The following is a 17,783-nucleotide window of genomic DNA, read 5'->3' as shown; positions in this document are numbered from 1 at the left end:
CGTTATGCCGATGCTCATTAGTTTACTCTGCCACCATAATTACCTATACCAACATTAACTCTCCCACCCATGGGGCTACCCATCGTTTGAGATGGTGCACCCATTGAGGGCGGCGAGTTGGCCACGTTATTTGGGGTCTCGGGATTCCCAGGACTGCCATCGCCATTTGAACCTTGCATTAATTTGGTCGCATTGGCTAGATGGAAGGCTGCCGCTTCGAAACGTTGTTGCTGTAATTGTTGCTGTCGTAGTTTTGTTGTTGAAATTGGATCTCTTGTGGGGTCAAACCATTCTGCTCATGAGAAATTTGTCCTTGCGGTGGTTTTGACATGCTATCCATGGCCCTCGGTACAGCAACATGATTATATGGCATTGAGGTCTGTTGATGCTGTGGAATTGGCGCTTGATGGTGCTGCTGCTGATAATTATTTTGCTGCTGATTATCACGTTGCATCTGAGCTCGCAGTAGTCTTTGTTGTTGTAATTTCTGTAGCTGTTCTGGAGTTAGACCTTGAGGTGGCAGTTGATTAATAGGCTGAGGAGTACGGATACGAAGCTTGTAGTCGGTAGTCCTATCCAAGTCGAGGCAACCAACGCGCGAATGAATAGCACCATACCCTGGTGGAGTGTAGCCAGGTTTCACAGAGAACGCAGAAGCGAACATCTCTCTCATTCTGAAATACTTAGTTCTTCCTCTCACTGAAGAGAGTACTGTAGACTCTAAAGGAAGAGGGAATGATCTGGAGACACCATTCAAGACTTGAGTTGTTTCCTCTTCGGGCGTCAAGCTCATGTCAGATCCCAACGCATCTGTACCGTTTTTCGATGAAGCACCATTTGCGGATTTCGAGCTGCCTCCTGGTCCCGCCGAGTTGCCCTTCCTATTTTTTTGGCTTTGCTTATTCTGCTGCGATTGTTTCTTCTGTTCTCTCTGTACCTGCTTCTGTTGCTTCTGTATCTCCTGTTGCTTTGCACGCTTCTCAGCAGCGGCTCCGATCTTAGTTTGGTGTTGCTTATGATAATCAGCCAAGAGTGAGTCGAACGGTTGTGTACGCCCAACTACAGATCTTTTGGCTCCCATAGAATGCGATTTGCATGTCAAAGAACGAGCACAATAACCACCTTCCGGTAATTCGACACCACATTGCTTATCAAAATCGATAAGATGTTTATCAGTTGGATTTCTTTGCTTTACTTTCCGCTGTCTTTTCAATGGGGTCTCACTACTTTCTTTTAACTTCTTTTGATCTGGTCCTGGGGTATACGAACCCTCATCTGTGGCTAAACGCTTACCGTTAGACGCACTAGAGTCAGGATTTTTCTTCTCCACAGACGACATACTTTCGAATTCATCATCCGTGGGCTCTCTCTTCATTTCTTTCGCAGAATCTGCACCGTTGTTACCTTTGCAGTGGTTTTCCAAATGATCCATTATACTGTTCAACGCCAATGGCGCTCCACAACTATTACAAATCCTGTAATTGAATGCCGATTCTTCCAATGGATCTTCTATAATTTTTGCGTTTGAATTGAAATATTTCTCCTTAGTAGCCTGCTTGATTCGCCTATATTGGTAAGGATTATTATTAACTGATGCCAGTAACTCTTTCCATCCACTATCACTATTTGATTTCGAATTATCTGCCGAATTAGCGTACTGGTCCCGGACCTCTTTCTTGATGCCCTTGATCTCCGAATGTATCGATGTCATTCGTGTCGAAGATGTCAGGTCTAGTTCGGAGTCAGTAGTTTCTTAGTTTAAAGCCAACTGAGAAGCGGGAAAAGAAAGCAGAACCACTAGATATCACAATATTATGAAACCAGCAACCGACAACTATCTCAAGTACCACTTGAAGGAGTTCTTCCCGTTCAAACTGTCCATTATCATCGACTATTCTTAGCTATTAAAGTGAAAAATCCACAGTAATACCGTCAAGGTAATCACGTGAAAGCAGTATTGTAGACTTAAACAGTGCGAATATGGGTCAACTGAGCCCGATAGGTATCAAATAGGTGTATATGGTCTATAAAAAGTGAATGGATCTGAGCAGCAGGAAAACAAGGTATGCTACGGAGATTCCGGCGACTTTATAATGGGCCCAGCTTTTGAAAAGAAGTGAGCATACAATGCGATAGACAGTGAGATACAAGCAGAACCGTGCCCCATTGATAGTGGTCCAATCTGGCTTGTGAAACTCACGGATTGACGAGAACTCGAGACATAGCTGGCGAGCGACAATTGGGTCATCGGTCACCACACCGTGAATAGGCAGTCCAGCTGTGCATTTGAAATCGATAACTTTATTGACAGTCCATAGAAACACTTTAATATCATGCTTCTTTAGTACCGGTACCATTTCTTTCCTAAACGTATCGGTCCATGATGCCACATAGTGAATACTTATCCCATAAAGCTTGTAATGTGGATTATTTAACTTCAGCGAGTAATCGATAAACCCTCGAGCAATATCGAGGGATAAAGAAATCACGATCACTTGGAAGTCTTTCAGCACACCTGTCTCAATTCCGTACTCAAACCAGTCGAGTAACCAAAGACCCCAAATAATACGCGATTGCCAATACTCCAAATCGTCCTTGACTCTCAACATCGTGGCAAAAGTCTTGACCAGGATTATCTTATTATTGGTGAACTTGATATCGAGCATAATCTTCCCATGAGGGTGTTCTACAGTCCATCTCAGCAGCTCCTCTAAAGAGGGCATCTGAGCATTCTTATCATCCTTGCAACGCAATTGTTTAATCTCCTCAAACGTATGATCCCCAATTACCAGATTTTGGTCCCAAATTCTGCCGGTATCAGTGTCGTGATTCACCATAACCACTCCGTCGCTCGTCATCTGCAAATCGGTCTCGATAACATCAGTCTTGGCCTCGTAAGCCCGTTCGAAAGCCGTCCAAGTGTTCTCAATGTACTGGCCCTTGAAGGCCCTGTGTCCTACAATCTCCATCATCTAGCCATTCTGGGTGAGTGGTGGAAAATGTGGTAGAATCGCTCTTAAACCTCGCTTTTATACCTATTCCCACGTTGTGTTGCGACAATTTCTACAAACCATATATACAAGTGCTATACAATTGTTTATAACGATGCCAAGGACCTCTTGTACTTATCACACACGAATCTTATCAGTTGATGAGCAATTGCTGTTTTTCCCGGGAATGTTATATCTTCCCTGAATTGAACCACTGCTGTCCCATTGTACTTGTCGAGTGCTTCGACAACGTCCTGTGTAGAAAACCATTGAGCATCCATAAGCTCTTCGTCGTGTGTAAGATCGATCTTGTCGTCTGTACCGTTTGCATCAACCAGGCCAACGCATCCGACCATTAAATTGACTGGGTAAGGCCATGGTTGTGTCGAGACCAAATTGATATCATGGCACTTGATACCAGTCTCTTCCCATATCTCTCTTGAACATGCGTTCTCGACTGTCTCTGCTGGCTCCATGAACCCTGCAATGGTACTGTAAAGCACTGTGTCGTGAACTCGTCTTTTGGACCTTGCAAGACAGATCTTGCTGTAATCTCTGGTGGCTATTGCTACGATCACTACAGGGTCTGTCCTGGGGAAGCAAACGTTATTCACTCGTGCATCCCTGACGTTACAGTGAACATTCTTATCCTTATTCCCACATTGCATCTTAGTTCCAGCATCTACGGGGTACATAACGGATCCACAACCTGGGCAGTAATTATACTTGGCAAGCCAATCGAGATACATACGAGCGTGCGAGTAAAGCGATGCCTGTGCATTCGTCATTTCAAGTACACTCGTTCTATTGGCCTGGGGTGCTTGTAGCAATGGTCCCAGGTCCTTTGATTGAATCAATGTCGTCGAGCTAGGTCTAAAATCGATGGCATAGTAAGGTGATCCACGGTACTGTGACTTGTAACTAAAATCCCCACCTTCTTTCAATCCTAGAAATGTCAAATTCGCACCAGATTCCTGTACTCTTGCTGCTTCTGTATTCAATAGAGGTAATAAACGGTCCACAATCGGTCTCAAAGAAAACCATTCATCCTGTAATTTCAATTCACAAATTCCAAGTTCGTTTCCCCTCGAAAGAATAGCCTCTCCCTGAACAAATGGTATAAATACAGTCGATGCATGTTCCAGTGAAGAACGGACAAATTCTAGGTCATTCCTCAAGAAAGAAACTCGGTTCAAACTCTCAGCACCAAAGAAAGCAACCCCAGCCCTCACAGCACCGGTAGACACTGCCGTAGACATCAGAAGCGACTGCTATAACCCAGTTGAACCACCATCTTGAGTCATTCGAGCTCAAATTCTAATACTTCTTGGCAAAGTTCGTTGGAAAGCACGCAGTAACCACAAAATTTTTAAAAAGCCTTGAAAGGAGCGATCAACAACCATCTCTTGAAGGTTTTGTAGGGCTTCAAACGGCCAACTCAAGACTTTAGAGTGGTTTGAAGGTGTGCTTTCAATAGTGGCAGCCTTAGGGATTCTTTAGAGGTTTTTCCTAGCGAGAGATTCGAAGTATTCATGGATTTACGGGTGGGGAGAAAGTTCCGTATTGGAAGGAAGATCGGTAGTGGATCTTTCGGAGATATTTACCATGGAACGAACCTGATTAGTGGTGAGGAAGTGGCGATCAAGCTTGAATCAATCCGATCGAGACATCCTCAGTTGGATTATGAATCGCGAGTGTACAAATACCTAAGCGGTGGAGTAGGGATCCCCTTTATTCGGTGGTTTGGACGTGAGGGTGAGTATAATGCGATGGTTATTGACCTGTTGGGTCCTTCTTTAGAAGATTTGTTCAACTACTGTCATCGCAAGTTTACTTTCAAGACTGTCATCATGCTGGCGCTTCAGATGATCTGCCGTATACAGTATATTCATGGCAGGTCTTTCATCCATAGGGATATCAAGCCAGATAACTTTCTAATGGGTGTAGGACGTCGTGGTAGTACTGTGCATGTTATTGATTTTGGTCTTTCGAAGAAGTATAGAGATTTTAACACCCACAGGCATATTCCATATAGGGAAAATAAGTCATTGACTGGTACGGCACGTTATGCGAGTGTCAATACGCATTTAGGGATTGAGCAAAGTAGACGTGATGATTTAGAATCACTGGGATATGTGTTGATCTACTTTTGCAAGGGATCGCTTCCATGGCAAGGTCTGAAGGCTACGACGAAGAAACAGAAGTATGATAGGATCCTGGAGAAGAAGTTGTGTACAAGTGTTGAGACGCTGTGTGGTGGTTTACCCCAGGAGTTTGCAGAATTCATGTTGTATTGCAGAAATTTAAAATTCGACGAAAGGCCGGATTATTTGTACTTGGCAAGACTTTTCAAAGACCTAAGCATCAAATTAGAGTATCATAATGATCACTTATTCGACTGGACTATGTTGCGTTATACCAAAGCAATGGTTGAAAAGCAGCGTGATTTGCTCATGGTCGAAGGTAGCACGAACAAGGATACCGCCAGTTCCTCGACGACGCCAGACAACAACAATAACAACGCAAGCTCTGCGGCTTCCACAGCCAGCAATAAGAACGATTCATTTAACAAGGTCAAACTACTCGCGATGAAGAAATTTGCTACACATTTCCACTACTGTAAGAACGAGGACAAGCATCATCCATCTCCAGATGAGATCAAGCAACAGTCTATCCAAAACAGCAATGCAGCAGCATCACTACCGGAGGAGCTACTGAACGCTATCGACAGGGGCATGGAGAATTTAAAACAACAGCAGCAGCAGCAGCAGCAACAACAACAGCAACAACAGCAACAACAACAACAAACACAGCATTCGGACCCTTTACTGCAACAGCAACAGAAGGAGCAACAATACGCCGGGAACTTGGGCCAACAACCCACATCAAGAACTACACACTATCCACCTCAATTACAGCCGCAATTACAGCCGCAGCAATTACAAACTCAGCACCAGCAACAACAACAGGCTTCAAAATCTCCCGGTGAAGACATATGGCTATAGTAAAGGTATATACTCATCATAATCGTCACTATATCTCTTCAACACAGTAGCGATGGCCGTTGCCCGCGATAGGGGGACCTCTTATTACGCCTGAAATAAAGCGGATGGGGGCTTCAAAACCATTTACAGGTCGATAGGCAAGGCATATTGGGCTTATTGTTGTTTGCTCCGGTCAATTGAACGTGTAGCACATACCACGTTTGCAATTGAGTCTTTTCACCGGGCTTTGAACGGTTATTATTAGTGAATTGGGATGGATATTGGATACCAGCAGCCACAGCACCACCAGCCACAGCACCACCAAGTGCCTCAGCAGTACTATGCTAACTATGAATCTCGAGAGAAGTCTTTGTTGCCCCAGAAATCTGTTGTGTCGAAGGGGAAATACTCGTTACAGGATTTCCAGATTATGAGGACCCTGGGGACTGGCTCGTTTGGGCGTGTACACCTGGTAAGGTCTGTGCACAACGGTCGTTATTATGCAATGAAAGTACTGAAGAAGCAGCAAGTGATTAAGATGAAGCAGATTGAGCATACGAATGATGAGCGTAGGATGTTGAAACTCGTGGAACACCCATTTGTTATCCGTATGTGGGGGACTTTCCAGGATGCCCGTAATTTGTTCATGGTGGTCGACTATATTGAAGGTGGTGAATTGTTCTCACTATTGCGTAAGTCTCATCGTTTCCCAAATCCCGTGGCCAAGTTCTACGCGGCGGAAGTAACTCTGGCATTGGAATACATGCATTCCCATAACATTATCTATCGTGATTTGAAACCAGAGAATATCTTGCTGGATCGTAATGGACATATCAAGATCACTGATTTTGGATTTGCCAAAGAAGTTGTCACTGTGACTTGGACTTTATGCGGGACTCCGGATTATATCGCACCGGAAGTGATCACTACAAAACCTTATAACAAATCTGTCGATTGGTGGTCTCTCGGAGTGCTAATCTTTGAAATGCTCGCAGGTTACACACCTTTTTACGATAACACACCGATGAAGACTTACGAGAAGATTTTGCAAGGTAAAGTTAACTATCCTCCTTTCTTCCACCCAGATGCAGTGAACTTATTGAGCAACCTTATCACAGCAGACTTGACTAGAAGACTAGGTAATTTACAAAGCGGATCAGACGATATTAAGTCGCATCCATGGTTCAGTGAAGTGGTGTGGGAAAAGTTACTCGCCAAGGATATCGAGACGCCATACGAGCCACCGATCCAGGCCGGTACAGGTGACACTTCGCTCTTTGACCAGTACCCAGAGGAGCACTTGGACTATGGTATCAAAGGCGAGGACCCTTATGCACAGTATTTTGTGGATTTTTGATAAATCAACAGTGTGTATTACAAGTGATATTTTCTCTTCTTATTATCGTAGATATGACAGGCATGTATGTACAAGATTGTCGTTTAAACTAATTATTCCAATGCGACCTTTGCCCCCAAACCTTCAAGAGTAGCCTTGATCTTGTCGGCATCGTCCTTGGCAACGTTATCCTTCAAAACCTTTGGAGCTGCTTCCACGAATTTCTTGGCTTCCACTAGGGATAGCCCCAACAAATTCTTGACTTCCTTAATGATCTTTGGCTTAGATTTAGCATCAAAAGATTCCAATTTGATGGCAAAAATGGTCTTTTCTTCTGGTTTCTCTTCTTCTTGGGCACCACTCTCTTCAGCTGCTGCTGCACCAGCTCCTGGTCCAGCTGCGACAGTTCCGGCTGCTGGGAATGCAATATCTGGGATGTTCAATTGGCTCTTCAATTCAGAGATCAAAGAAGAAGTCTCCAGCAGTGTCAATTTTGAAATTTCATCAACAATATTCTTTATCTTTGGGTCCACAGCAGGTTGTGTACTGTTGTAACGGCAAGCGAGGGCATTAACCCTCAAGAGCCTCGGAGACTGGACAAAAGCCCTTCTGGTAACTAAACGTAACGACATGGAGCTCACAATAGGTTCAATTGGTAGTCAATCTGATCAACTTGATCAACTTTGAAGGTTATGTTATTAAAAATTTTTCAAATTTTTCAACTTATCCGTGTGCGATTATTATAATGAAAAAGTCAGCTTAAGACTATCAAATAAACCTATTTTATGGCCCATAGATCGACCTTCTGAGGGCCAACTAACTGTTGTAAAGGTGTAGTATGACGACGTTCAGGTTCTGTCGGGATTGTAACAATATGCTGTACCCGCGTGAAGATCGGGAAGTGCAAAGACTGCTGTTTGAATGCAGAACTTGCTCCTATGTGGAAGAAGCTGGAACACCGCTGGTCTATAGACATGAACTGATCACGAACATTGGTGAGACTGCCGGAGTGGTGCAGGACATCGGTTCGGATCCTACGCTTCCGCGATCTGACAGGGAATGCCCTAAGTGTCACTCAAGAGAAAATGTGTTCTTTCAATCGCAGCAGAGGAGGAGTGATACTTCGATGGTTCTGTTCTTTGTGTGCCTGGCCTGCTCACATATCTTTACATCTGATCAAAAGAATAAGAGAACCGAGTTTGTTTAAACTGGTTTGTACATTAATTAATTACATATGCATAAGGAGACAAAATGCGAAAAGCGAAGCGAACCGTTAGCTATCATTGTCTTGCGAAATTCATGTCCCAGAACGACTTATCATTGGAATCTTCGTCGTTGTCTTGAGTCAGTTGATCGTGTGGTGTCCAAGGCGATTCACTATCGAACCCAGATCTATGAAAGATTTGGGTACTCATTGACTCATCTATGATTTGTAAATCGCTGTCTATGGCCTTTATGGCGTTCAACTCCTGGGATAGCACGTCACCTATGCCCCTTTGTGGAGTATCGGCGCGGCACATGTCACTGTTGGTAATCTCGCAAAGTGGTGTGGCTAGCGAATCCTGGCTATGGTCATTATAGTGCGGGTCCCAACTTTGTTTCTCGCATATGTCGACAAGTTGAGTACTATGATGCGTACTCACCGATGGCGGTCTTTGGTGTGCCGGTGAATTTAGCAATTCGTCCGTTGGTGAGTAATACTGGAAAGTCGAATTTGTAAGTGGTGAGAAAACGTTTGGTGGTACTGGGGTCCCTGTGATACTATGTCGTTCATGCTGACGATGTGGATGTTGTGGTTTATGGAATATGCTCGTGAAATCTATTTCGTTTAAATCTGTGAACGCATCAGTAGCGGTCGATAAAGCTGCAAATGGTTGATCCAGCGACAGATCATCGATGAAGCCAGACACTGTGGGGCTATCGACATGGGTTGTGTTTGGTAAGAAATCGTGTTGTTGTGGGATCTTGAGGAAAGTCTCCTTCCTTTGTTGTCGTAATTTGGAAGTACTCTTTGGTTTATTGATCATCGTTGGCTTAGCACTCGGGAGCACAATGTTAAAACTTGAAATCTCATTTGTTAGACCACAGTCACATGTGATCACCGATGATTCAATCGGTAGATTGGATCTCGCTCTGTATTCCAGCTCATCAAATTTCTTAATCGCTTCCCAATCGTTATCTTCTCTTAACTTGGACTTGAATTTCTTGTAATCATCAGAATCAGGATCAAACTTAAGAGGATGTGAATGACTATTGTTCACAACGACAATATTCCATCTTTTCCTTTTCAATGAATAAGTTGCGCGTATCCTGAAGGGGCACAAGTTGAACCTCGAAACGCTTCTCTTCTTCTTAGATCCTTCGAGCACAGGTTGCTTCGATAAACTCACAGGACTTTCACTCTTTGTTGCGGCCCAGCCCTGTGAGTTCTTGCCTCTTTTGGAAGCTTTACACTTGAACACAACTTTCAACCGGTCTGACCGCTCTATAACAATCTCGATCCCCTGTGGATAGTAAATCTTTTGCAACCACGGTTTAATCTCGCCTTTGTCCTGGAAGTCCGGTATCGGATCCAGATGGATAAGCTTATTCTGGTCTTTCGCTAACGCGGCCGGTTGTGACTCTTCATTACTACCACTATGGCTCATGGTCGCAGATACTGGTGAGCCCTCTGGCACACTAATATCGTCGTTCGAAACACAATTCATGATTTTGTCACCCAAACAAGCATCGATCTCTACGCGACCAGTCCTACTGACAAAATACCGTCAAATCTCACTTTCAATCAAATCTTCGCGATGGGTCTCCATAACCCCCACATTACCCATATACACCAGTGCTAAATGGTATTTCACCATCCAACTTTGTCCGCACTCGCTGTGTGTCCCAGCTCGAAAATTTTTCAGGGTGCATTTTTGATTATCTGAGGCCCTGCTTTACTGCACCCGACAGGAAGAAATAGAAGAACAGAAGAGTGAAGAAAGGGTAATCGATAGTTGTAGGATTATGAGCATTCTATATTGAAAGATTGGATGGATCCGTCATCTGCGAGAACGGCAAGACTGCGCCTGTTGTTGTTTCTCGGTGAGAGTAAAGCTAGCCGAAGTACTTTGGTGATGTTATACTTGGCACGAATATCGGAGTAGCCCAGCGAGATCCAGCGTTGTTGATCCGGGGAGTATTCGTAAACTGTCAGCGTTGTGCCGTAAAGGTGTTGTTCTGCAACAACTACTTGGTCGTATGCACAGGATACTTGACAGTAAGCTTCAGTCTTGTGGAAGATCGTTTGACAATGCTGTCCGCTAAGGGAGAGTAATCTCCGGTCTGTTTCTAGAACTAGTAATTTATCGTCACATGGGGTGGCCGAGAGCAAATGCTCTTCAGGTCTCAATGGAACCTCTAATTGCTGTAAAGGCTCGCGTAAAACGTCGTCACTATGCCAAACTTGCGATTCGTTGAATGCAGTTAATCTTGGGAACTCCAAAGCCACTTGCAAGTCTCCGCGAGGGACGCGCAATAATGTGAAAGTAACCCCGGAGTGAGTGTCGGAACATAAAAGACCATGGTGGGCTGAGTAAGAAACCACAAAACGAGGTAGCAAACCTGTAAAGACCTTTTGTATTGGTCCAGGACCCAGAAAAATTGTATTAACATGTTGAACAATCCCATCACATGCTTTCCACGTGACTACTTTTAGTTGGCCACTATCCAGACCCAGAACTAGCTTCTCATCCCAACAATCCACACTGGCTATCCTTGAACCCTCCAAATACTGTTCTAGATCTCTCAATACCGTTAGCTCTTCACTTCTTTCCTCATAGAAAACAAATTGACTCCCATTCTCCTTGTAAAATAACCAATGAGACGAGTCTTTACTCCTAACGGCTTCCCACTCAATCAAACTCCCCAAAGGCCACAAAACCCTAATCTGTAACTCAAACCGCCATCTAAAAGTCCATTCAGCACCAACAGTAACCCGAGGAACAAACCCGACGCCTCTTCTACCTTCCCAAACCGCTTTCAACACCGCTAAGGTCCCAGCTGGACATCTATCATATCGCTGGAGATCCCTTTGCGTCAACTGCTCATAGAGACAAATTGGAATACCCATTAGGCTTGATGCTAGTTGTCGGGACAACAGATCTGGGGTCGCAATCCCAAATGTTCTTTGTTTATATACTTTGTAACCTCAGACGCCGCCCCTGGTCCAGCCGCGCGCCCCAGAATTTTTAGGCTCGGGGTTGAGGCTCTGGGCGGAGGGCTAGGTGGAGCTGAGCCTAGCTTCCAGGCAGGAGCCCCAGTAAGGCTAGGCAAGATTATCGCTTAGGTCTCTTACGGTCGTTGGAGGAGTTGTCTGCGATCTCTTCAACTAGTGGTTCGTGCTCGAGGTATCTTTTGCCCTTTGGATTAGTCTGGCCGGTGCCTAGGTCTCCTATCAGGTTCGAAGCAGGCGATTGTGTGTGTAGAGGGATCATATCGTCACCTTCGGGCGGGAGTAAAGGACTTAGGCCTGTACCACTGCGTCCTGCGTCCATGGGAGAATTGTTGTTGAAACAGTAGTCTTGTAAGTCGAAATTGGGTTGCTTTTGTTGGGACCCGGAGGGCGAAATTACTTGAACCATATCTTCCAAATGTTGTATACGGGCATCTTGTTCGTCGATATTCGATTGTAGATGGTTTAGGAATGATACGGTCTCTTGGCCTGAGATACTGTTACGCTGTGGTGTGTCATTGTGTTCGTGGTTCTCGTCTTCTTCATCAAATGGGATCTCCGAAATCTTGGCGCCGTCCAATTGCGACCGGTCGGGGTTCGATGCTGTCGAGCTAGTACGGTTTTTCAGTAGGAACCTTGATTTGGGTAGATTGCGTAAGAATTCTGGGTCGAAAAGGTCCATATTCGCTGGTTGTGCGCCGCTATTGTTGTCTTGGGTGTCCTGGTGCGTTTGCAATACTTGAGACGGGTCATCATTGTTCAGAATCCCTTCGGTGATCATCTTTTGATCCATGTGCGGTACGAGGGACGCTAAGAACCTTAGAATCTTTTCCAGCGCCTGTTGTTGAGTCCTATGTCTCTCACGGGCCATCATATTTTCCTTCCAGAGCATTTCGTTGTCCTTGTTGATGCGCAGCAAATCCTTTGAGATTGCCATCTGGTCGTATTTGATCTGCTCCAACTCTCCGAGCAGAGCAGTGACATTTGACTGGTCCCCAAGATTGATATCACCCAGTAAGTGCAAATCAGATCCACTAGCGTTACTGTTCGTGCTGCTCTTCGAGTTTGTGGCAGCAGAGGATTTTTGCCTTACGATCTTCTCCAACAAATCTTCTCTACCACGAATGAAATATTCGTTCTCGAATTGCAATTTATCGTCCGAGCTGTTTTGGATGGAACCTGACTTGACATCTTGTACCTTGTGCCAGCCGTACATGTTCAACTGTCTCACAAAAGATGCCAAATTAGAATGTTTGAAATATTTGGGTAAAATCTGATGTACAAATTCTTCACGGTTCACCACTATAAATGATTTCCCATCTTTACTCCATTGAATCAAATTCACATTGGACTCATCGTTAAGCATACTCCAGACTTTATTAACAAACGCTGGTCTAGTCTTCGTATGCCTTGTACTCGATTGTTGCTGTTGCGATTGTTGCGGCAATGCTTGTGAGTTTCTGTACATTGGTAAAAGTTGGTTGTTTAATCGGTCGTCTTGGTGCGGATATAACCCAACAGGTGTCATTCTTTGAATTAAGTGTTGGCCTGGTTCATGTGGGATACTGGGTATGCCATCGGTTGATGGTGTAATCGATTGAGGATCCATCGATGGATTGATAATATCTTCAATCGCTCCGTTTGGCGACACCTTTTCTAGCGGTCTTAAATCCTCATTAAAAAGGTTGCTGGGATGTAGAATCTTTTCGATATCATCGTCATTCAAGCTAGGTACCTTTTCCATCTTATCGATATAACAGAGAGCCCCTTGAAAAAGTCACAGCCTCCTGTGATTAGCACTTTGAGTTGTCAATTCCTCCTGACGGTTGTATAACCAATCACAAACGTCTTGATATGACTATGTACCAGTTTAAAAGGGCATCTCAGCTCATTTTAATGAATACCATCGTTGTTAAGTGAAAAAAGCGCTTAGCAGTCACTTGAAACGGACAGTCAACAACTAAAAGTTGACAAAATGGCAGAGTTTAGACCACCAATCACTACTTTAATTGTCTGATTGAGCTTCAGAAGGTTCGCTTATTGATCATTACCACTTTTCCGCTTGTCGTTAGCTCTTAAAATGATATTAGTAGCTCAAACTCCGGGGAGTACACCAGAAACGCAACTAAAAACGTGTAGAAAGCGTGGCGTAAATCGAAAACCCTTGAGCAGAATCTCTTTATAAGCTTTGAACCACTTTATCTCTTGTTTGTACGTGTTCGTCCTTTAGCGATGAGCTTTAACTGGAAGCGATAAACAAACAACTTTTACCGCCATTACAGACACGAACGAAACTAGGATAACCGCTTGGAGAGCTATTAAAGCCATGGATTACGATAAGTCTAGCTCGTCGATCGTACTAGATGTGGCATGGGGCAAGGTGGATAAGAAAAGCCAAGGTTTTATCTATGCCAAAAACTTCCCGCAGCTCATACAGGCCATTGAATTATTATTGAACAAAGGTGAGCCAGCTCAGCTCCGATTACTATCAAACACGGGCAAGAATGTGATAGACACGTTTGCAAAGGAGAAGGAGTTCTTCAAGATATACAAGGATGAGTTCAAAGAGATATTTCAAGGGTTAGTTGGTAAGACTTTCAAGGATGCCGTGGAGGGTACGTTTCCCTCTGGTAAGATACCCAAAAATGTTCTTCAAGAGAGTAAAGAAGATCAGGGGATTATTGATAGTCCTCAAAAGAAAGACCTACGACTAAAGAATTTGCAAAATAGAATAGCCGCGTTGACCGAAGAATTACAATTCAAGGATGATATAATAGCTGAGAAGGACAGAGAACTGATAAAACTGACCCGTGGATTAAGCGAGTACAAGGATAAGTACGATTTTTTGCAGAGGCAGTTCAGCTTCTATAAGGATCATGGCGAGAGTCCAACCAATGAAGAGCCAGGCGCCAACGAACCCGTATCAACGCGACACGAATTCATTATCAGCGAGATGAAGAGGAAATTACAGGAACAGTTGCTTACAATCAATGCACTACGAGAACAGATGCAACAGGCCCAAGGCACATACCAATGGTACACGAAACCATTAAAGTCCAACAAAATCGAATCGGCACCCTTGATTCTCATCGTACTCTTCACAATAACGCTATTTTCATTGCTCTTTTACATCACAAAATGCTTTGTCACCGACGATCAAGCTGATAGATACTACGAGACATCATGGTGGGAAAAAAGTGGCCTTTTGAGTCGATTGGGATGGCGCTGGCAAGATTGGAAAGATAGCACGATCGACTTACCAAATAGTCAAGCATACGATAAAGTCTTTGGAATTAAGGATTACAGATAGCACAATACAGTGAAATTATACGTTCTTTTGGATACAGACACAGAAAAGTCTGAGTAACTTGACCAGCAAATCCCCATCACCGCTAGAGCCTTGCTGTTGTTGTTGTTGTTGTTGTTGCTGTGGTTGTTGCTGTGGTTGTTGCTGTGGTTGTTGTTGATATTGAGGTTGCTGAGGAGCATGGTAAACGTTGGCCTGGTGTGACTCTTGTGGTTTACCACTGGTGAATTCTGCGTTACCCCATGACGATGGCAGATTGGCGTTTTCTAACTCAACGATTAGCACACCTTGGTTTTTACGGTCCAAATAGTTTTTCAAATTGGCTTCTTGACACATTTCCTCTACAGCAGGTTTAATCTTGGCTAGCCCGCCTTGCGAATGGTTACCTTTACCTACAATGACCTTAACAAAAGGCTCGTGGTTCCTTACGCCGGCAGCAATCCTCTTTTGTAAGATCCATAGAGCCTCCTTAACGTATAGTCCATGTAGGTCGATCTCATCACTACTGGAGTCGGCATTATTCTGCACAAATACATACTCTGCCGCTTCCATATTATGTTGATCAATCAAACGTTGCTGAACCTTGGCCTTTTCACTCAATTGGTGCGCACGAGCACCATCCCCTTGCTTATAGGCTTCCTGCGACTCATGAGACAACTGTTGTCTCTTCTTGCGAGCTTCTTCCGCCAATCCTCTCAATCGCTGGTACTCATTATCCTCCGCATGATTATAGTCCCTAACACGACCATCTGAGATCAAAGCACCTCTATCACCACTGATAACTGCAGCACTGGCACTCATAACCTAATCCTCTATCAATTGACCCTTCAAGATGACTACTTCTGCTGCATATGACGCACTCTCTATCAGCTATTAGCCGTTAGTTTTGCCCATCGCATCGGGTCTTCGAGCCCTACCTTCCATGCGCTAGAAAATGAAAAATTTTCCGAACTATAAAAGCCAGCTATTCTGCCCTTCTTCTCTCCATACTACTACAATTAACATCAATTGCAAAATCTGCAAAGTCTTGTGTCTAAGTAAGTTGTGAGTTCACAACGACGTCTGTTCAAAAGAACAACGAGAAATGGAAGGAATTTAAATGATGATAAGTGTCATTCAGACATTTTTAGTGACTAGCTTATGCAATGTTGTCTACTAGTTAACCATCTTTCGGGGCTGATTCAAACCTTCCAAAACTTAATTACTTGGCTACTTGAGTACTCATCTATCTCTTGTCGACACAGTCTTGTTAACTCACCTCCATGGATTATTGGTCTATTTTAAGTGACTGTTTTTTCACCACCCATACATTATATTTCAATCCGTACACTTTTTTAAACGTTTTTTTTTCGGAGAATGAAAGGATCTCAAAATTCGAAAAAAATAATTTACAGTGACGCAACTTTCTCATCTGCCATTTTTCACTTTTGTATAAGTAGTATATACTGATGATACCAATATCACACTACTCTTGAATCATCTATTAAAGATATCAACCGTCCAATATCAATCACAATGGCTGCTGAGTATGTTTCATTTTCCCATTGATAAGTTACATTGGATTGTCTATCATCATTAGTACTCTTTGAGATGACAACCAAGACCCAATCTCGTACAGACTTACCGTCAGTATGAGTAGTTGTAGGGGAGATTTCTACTTTGTTAGAACGAAGATATTACTCGTTGGTTTACTGCGTTTCTTGATCACCAACATGTTCATACGCAGTACCTCCAGTATGTCTCCGCAGCTCCCTCTCGTCGAATGAAAGTGGTGAATTTCAATTCGATGTGACTTTATACTTTAAACGAACGTTTTTCCTAACAACAGTATAATAGACAAATCTTGGCTCCTGAAACCCTTTTGAAGAAGAACAAGACTCAACAGAGATCCAACGAACAAGTTGCCTCTGAAAGAGCTGCTCGTAAGGCTGTATGTTAAAAAAAATCCTACTGTGAGTTCACAGTGACGAATATACATCGTGGAAGAGAAAACGTTAAAGTGATGAAAATTCTTTGTATCCCATTACAATTCTCGACTAGCTTAGGCAATGTTGTCGATCAATTACACCATCTTTCGCCTGACAATTAACGTTCTATCTTTACTCGATTATTTGTGTCACTTGCACAAGTACAAATTACTAACTTTGAGTTTTTTTACTATAGGCTAACAAGGAAAAGAGAGCTGTTATCTTGCAAAGAAACACTGCTTACCAGCAAGAATACGAAGCTGCTCAAAGAGCTGTCATTCAAGCTAAGCGTGAAGCCAAGGCTTCTGGTTCTTACTACGTTGAAGCCCAACCAAAATTGGTCTTTGTCGTCAGAATCAAGGGTATCAACAAGATCCCACCTAAGCCAAGAAAGGTTCTACAATTGTTGAGATTGGTTCAAATCAACTCTGGTACTTTTGTCAAGGTTACCAAGGCTACCGTTGAATTGTTGAAATTGATCGAACCATACGTTGCTTACGGTTACCCATCTTACTCTACCGTTAGACAATTGGTCTACAAGAGAGGTTTCGGTAAGATCAACAAGCAAAGAATTGCTTTGTCTGACAACGCTATCGTTGAAGAACACTTGGGTAAGTACGGTATCTTGTCCATCGATGACTTGATTCACGAAATTGTCTCTGTTGGTCCACACTTCAAGCAAGCTAACAACTTCTTGTGGCCATTCAAGCTATCTAACCCATCTGGTGGCTGGGGTGTTCCAAGAAAGTTCAAGCACTTTATCCAAGGTGGTGCTTTCGGTAACCGTGAAGAATTCATCAACAAATTGGTTAAGTCCATGAACTAATTGTCTTAATAACAGGGATATGTACTCTACGTATATCCGGTATATGTAGATACAAGATGTAAAATAAGGCTGTTTTTTCAAATAGGTTTGTAATATAGTAAAATAATATGATAATAATGAGTATTTAAGTTCCTTCTTATCAATTATGAGTGAATCTTCT

At 43.4% G+C, this 17,783-nt stretch overlaps 13 protein-coding genes across 13 annotated transcripts; 5 read left to right on the top strand and 8 right to left on the bottom strand.

Annotated features, from left to right (window-relative positions):
• Nucleotides 1-196: 196 nt before the first annotated feature.
• Nucleotides 197-1,711, bottom strand: SGF73 (deubiquitination module subunit SGF73; the record flags this gene model as incomplete). Its single annotated transcript, XM_003681932.1, has 1 exon — nucleotides 197-1,711. The coding sequence occupies one exon, from the start codon at nucleotides 1,709-1,711 to the stop codon at nucleotides 197-199; it is 1,515 nt and encodes a 504-aa protein (XP_003681980.1).
• Nucleotides 1,712-2,024: 313 nt separating this feature from the next.
• On the bottom strand, nucleotides 2,025-2,972 carry PGC1 (phosphatidylglycerol phospholipase; the record flags this gene model as incomplete). The annotated part of the gene is made up of 1 exon (XM_003681931.1): nucleotides 2,025-2,972. One exon carries the CDS (start codon nucleotides 2,970-2,972, stop codon nucleotides 2,025-2,027), a length of 948 nt encoding a protein of 315 aa, XP_003681979.1.
• A 125-nt stretch (nucleotides 2,973-3,097) lies between these two features.
• NPY1 (NAD(+) diphosphatase) lies at nucleotides 3,098-4,249 on the bottom strand (the record flags this gene model as incomplete). The annotated part of the gene is made up of 1 exon (XM_003681930.1): nucleotides 3,098-4,249. The coding sequence occupies one exon, from the start codon at nucleotides 4,247-4,249 to the stop codon at nucleotides 3,098-3,100; it is 1,152 nt and encodes a 383-aa protein (XP_003681978.1).
• A 273-nt stretch (nucleotides 4,250-4,522) lies between these two features.
• On the top strand, nucleotides 4,523-5,995 carry HRR25 (serine/threonine protein kinase HRR25; the record flags this gene model as incomplete). Its single annotated transcript, XM_003681929.1, has 1 exon — nucleotides 4,523-5,995. One exon carries the CDS (start codon nucleotides 4,523-4,525, stop codon nucleotides 5,993-5,995), a length of 1,473 nt encoding a protein of 490 aa, XP_003681977.1.
• Nucleotides 5,996-6,248: 253 nt separating this feature from the next.
• On the top strand, nucleotides 6,249-7,331 carry TPK2 (cAMP-dependent protein kinase catalytic subunit TPK2; the record flags this gene model as incomplete). The annotated part of the gene is made up of 1 exon (XM_003681928.1): nucleotides 6,249-7,331. One exon carries the CDS (start codon nucleotides 6,249-6,251, stop codon nucleotides 7,329-7,331), a length of 1,083 nt encoding a protein of 360 aa, XP_003681976.1.
• A 92-nt stretch (nucleotides 7,332-7,423) lies between these two features.
• MNP1 (mitochondrial 54S ribosomal protein bL12m) lies at nucleotides 7,424-7,942 on the bottom strand (the record flags this gene model as incomplete). The annotated part of the gene is made up of 1 exon (XM_003681927.1): nucleotides 7,424-7,942. The coding sequence occupies one exon, from the start codon at nucleotides 7,940-7,942 to the stop codon at nucleotides 7,424-7,426; it is 519 nt and encodes a 172-aa protein (XP_003681975.1).
• Nucleotides 7,943-8,148: 206 nt separating this feature from the next.
• RPB9 (DNA-directed RNA polymerase II core subunit RPB9) lies at nucleotides 8,149-8,517 on the top strand (the record flags this gene model as incomplete). Its single annotated transcript, XM_003681926.1, has 1 exon — nucleotides 8,149-8,517. The coding sequence occupies one exon, from the start codon at nucleotides 8,149-8,151 to the stop codon at nucleotides 8,515-8,517; it is 369 nt and encodes a 122-aa protein (XP_003681974.1).
• A 73-nt stretch (nucleotides 8,518-8,590) lies between these two features.
• TDEL0E05190 (uncharacterized protein) lies at nucleotides 8,591-10,018 on the bottom strand (the record flags this gene model as incomplete). Its single annotated transcript, XM_003681925.1, has 1 exon — nucleotides 8,591-10,018. The coding sequence occupies one exon, from the start codon at nucleotides 10,016-10,018 to the stop codon at nucleotides 8,591-8,593; it is 1,428 nt and encodes a 475-aa protein (XP_003681973.1).
• Nucleotides 10,019-10,314: 296 nt separating this feature from the next.
• On the bottom strand, nucleotides 10,315-11,421 carry YIG1 (Yig1p; the record flags this gene model as incomplete). Its single annotated transcript, XM_003681924.1, has 1 exon — nucleotides 10,315-11,421. The coding sequence occupies one exon, from the start codon at nucleotides 11,419-11,421 to the stop codon at nucleotides 10,315-10,317; it is 1,107 nt and encodes a 368-aa protein (XP_003681972.1).
• A 205-nt stretch (nucleotides 11,422-11,626) lies between these two features.
• HSF1 (stress-responsive transcription factor HSF1) lies at nucleotides 11,627-13,267 on the bottom strand (the record flags this gene model as incomplete). The annotated part of the gene is made up of 1 exon (XM_003681923.1): nucleotides 11,627-13,267. One exon carries the CDS (start codon nucleotides 13,265-13,267, stop codon nucleotides 11,627-11,629), a length of 1,641 nt encoding a protein of 546 aa, XP_003681971.1.
• Nucleotides 13,268-13,849: 582 nt separating this feature from the next.
• Nucleotides 13,850-14,833, top strand: MPS2 (Mps2p; the record flags this gene model as incomplete). The annotated part of the gene is made up of 1 exon (XM_003681922.1): nucleotides 13,850-14,833. The coding sequence occupies one exon, from the start codon at nucleotides 13,850-13,852 to the stop codon at nucleotides 14,831-14,833; it is 984 nt and encodes a 327-aa protein (XP_003681970.1).
• Nucleotides 14,834-14,848: 15 nt separating this feature from the next.
• On the bottom strand, nucleotides 14,849-15,631 carry TDEL0E05150 (Smr domain-containing protein; the record flags this gene model as incomplete). The annotated part of the gene is made up of 1 exon (XM_003681921.1): nucleotides 14,849-15,631. One exon carries the CDS (start codon nucleotides 15,629-15,631, stop codon nucleotides 14,849-14,851), a length of 783 nt encoding a protein of 260 aa, XP_003681969.1.
• Nucleotides 15,632-16,345: 714 nt separating this feature from the next.
• On the top strand, nucleotides 16,346-17,623 carry RPL7A (60S ribosomal protein uL30; the record flags this gene model as incomplete). The annotated part of the gene is made up of 3 exons (XM_003681920.1): nucleotides 16,346-16,356; nucleotides 16,667-16,760; nucleotides 16,994-17,623. The coding sequence occupies 3 exons, from the start codon at nucleotides 16,346-16,348 to the stop codon at nucleotides 17,621-17,623; spliced, it is 735 nt and encodes a 244-aa protein (XP_003681968.1).
• Nucleotides 17,624-17,783: the final 160 nt, after the last annotated feature.

Source organism: Torulaspora delbrueckii, chromosome 5 (genome assembly GCF_000243375.1).
Source record: "Torulaspora delbrueckii CBS 1146 chromosome 5, complete genome".
NCBI classification, from domain to species: domain Eukaryota; kingdom Fungi; phylum Ascomycota; class Saccharomycetes; order Saccharomycetales; family Saccharomycetaceae; genus Torulaspora; species Torulaspora delbrueckii.
This window is presented reverse-complemented; position numbering and strand designations above follow the sequence as displayed.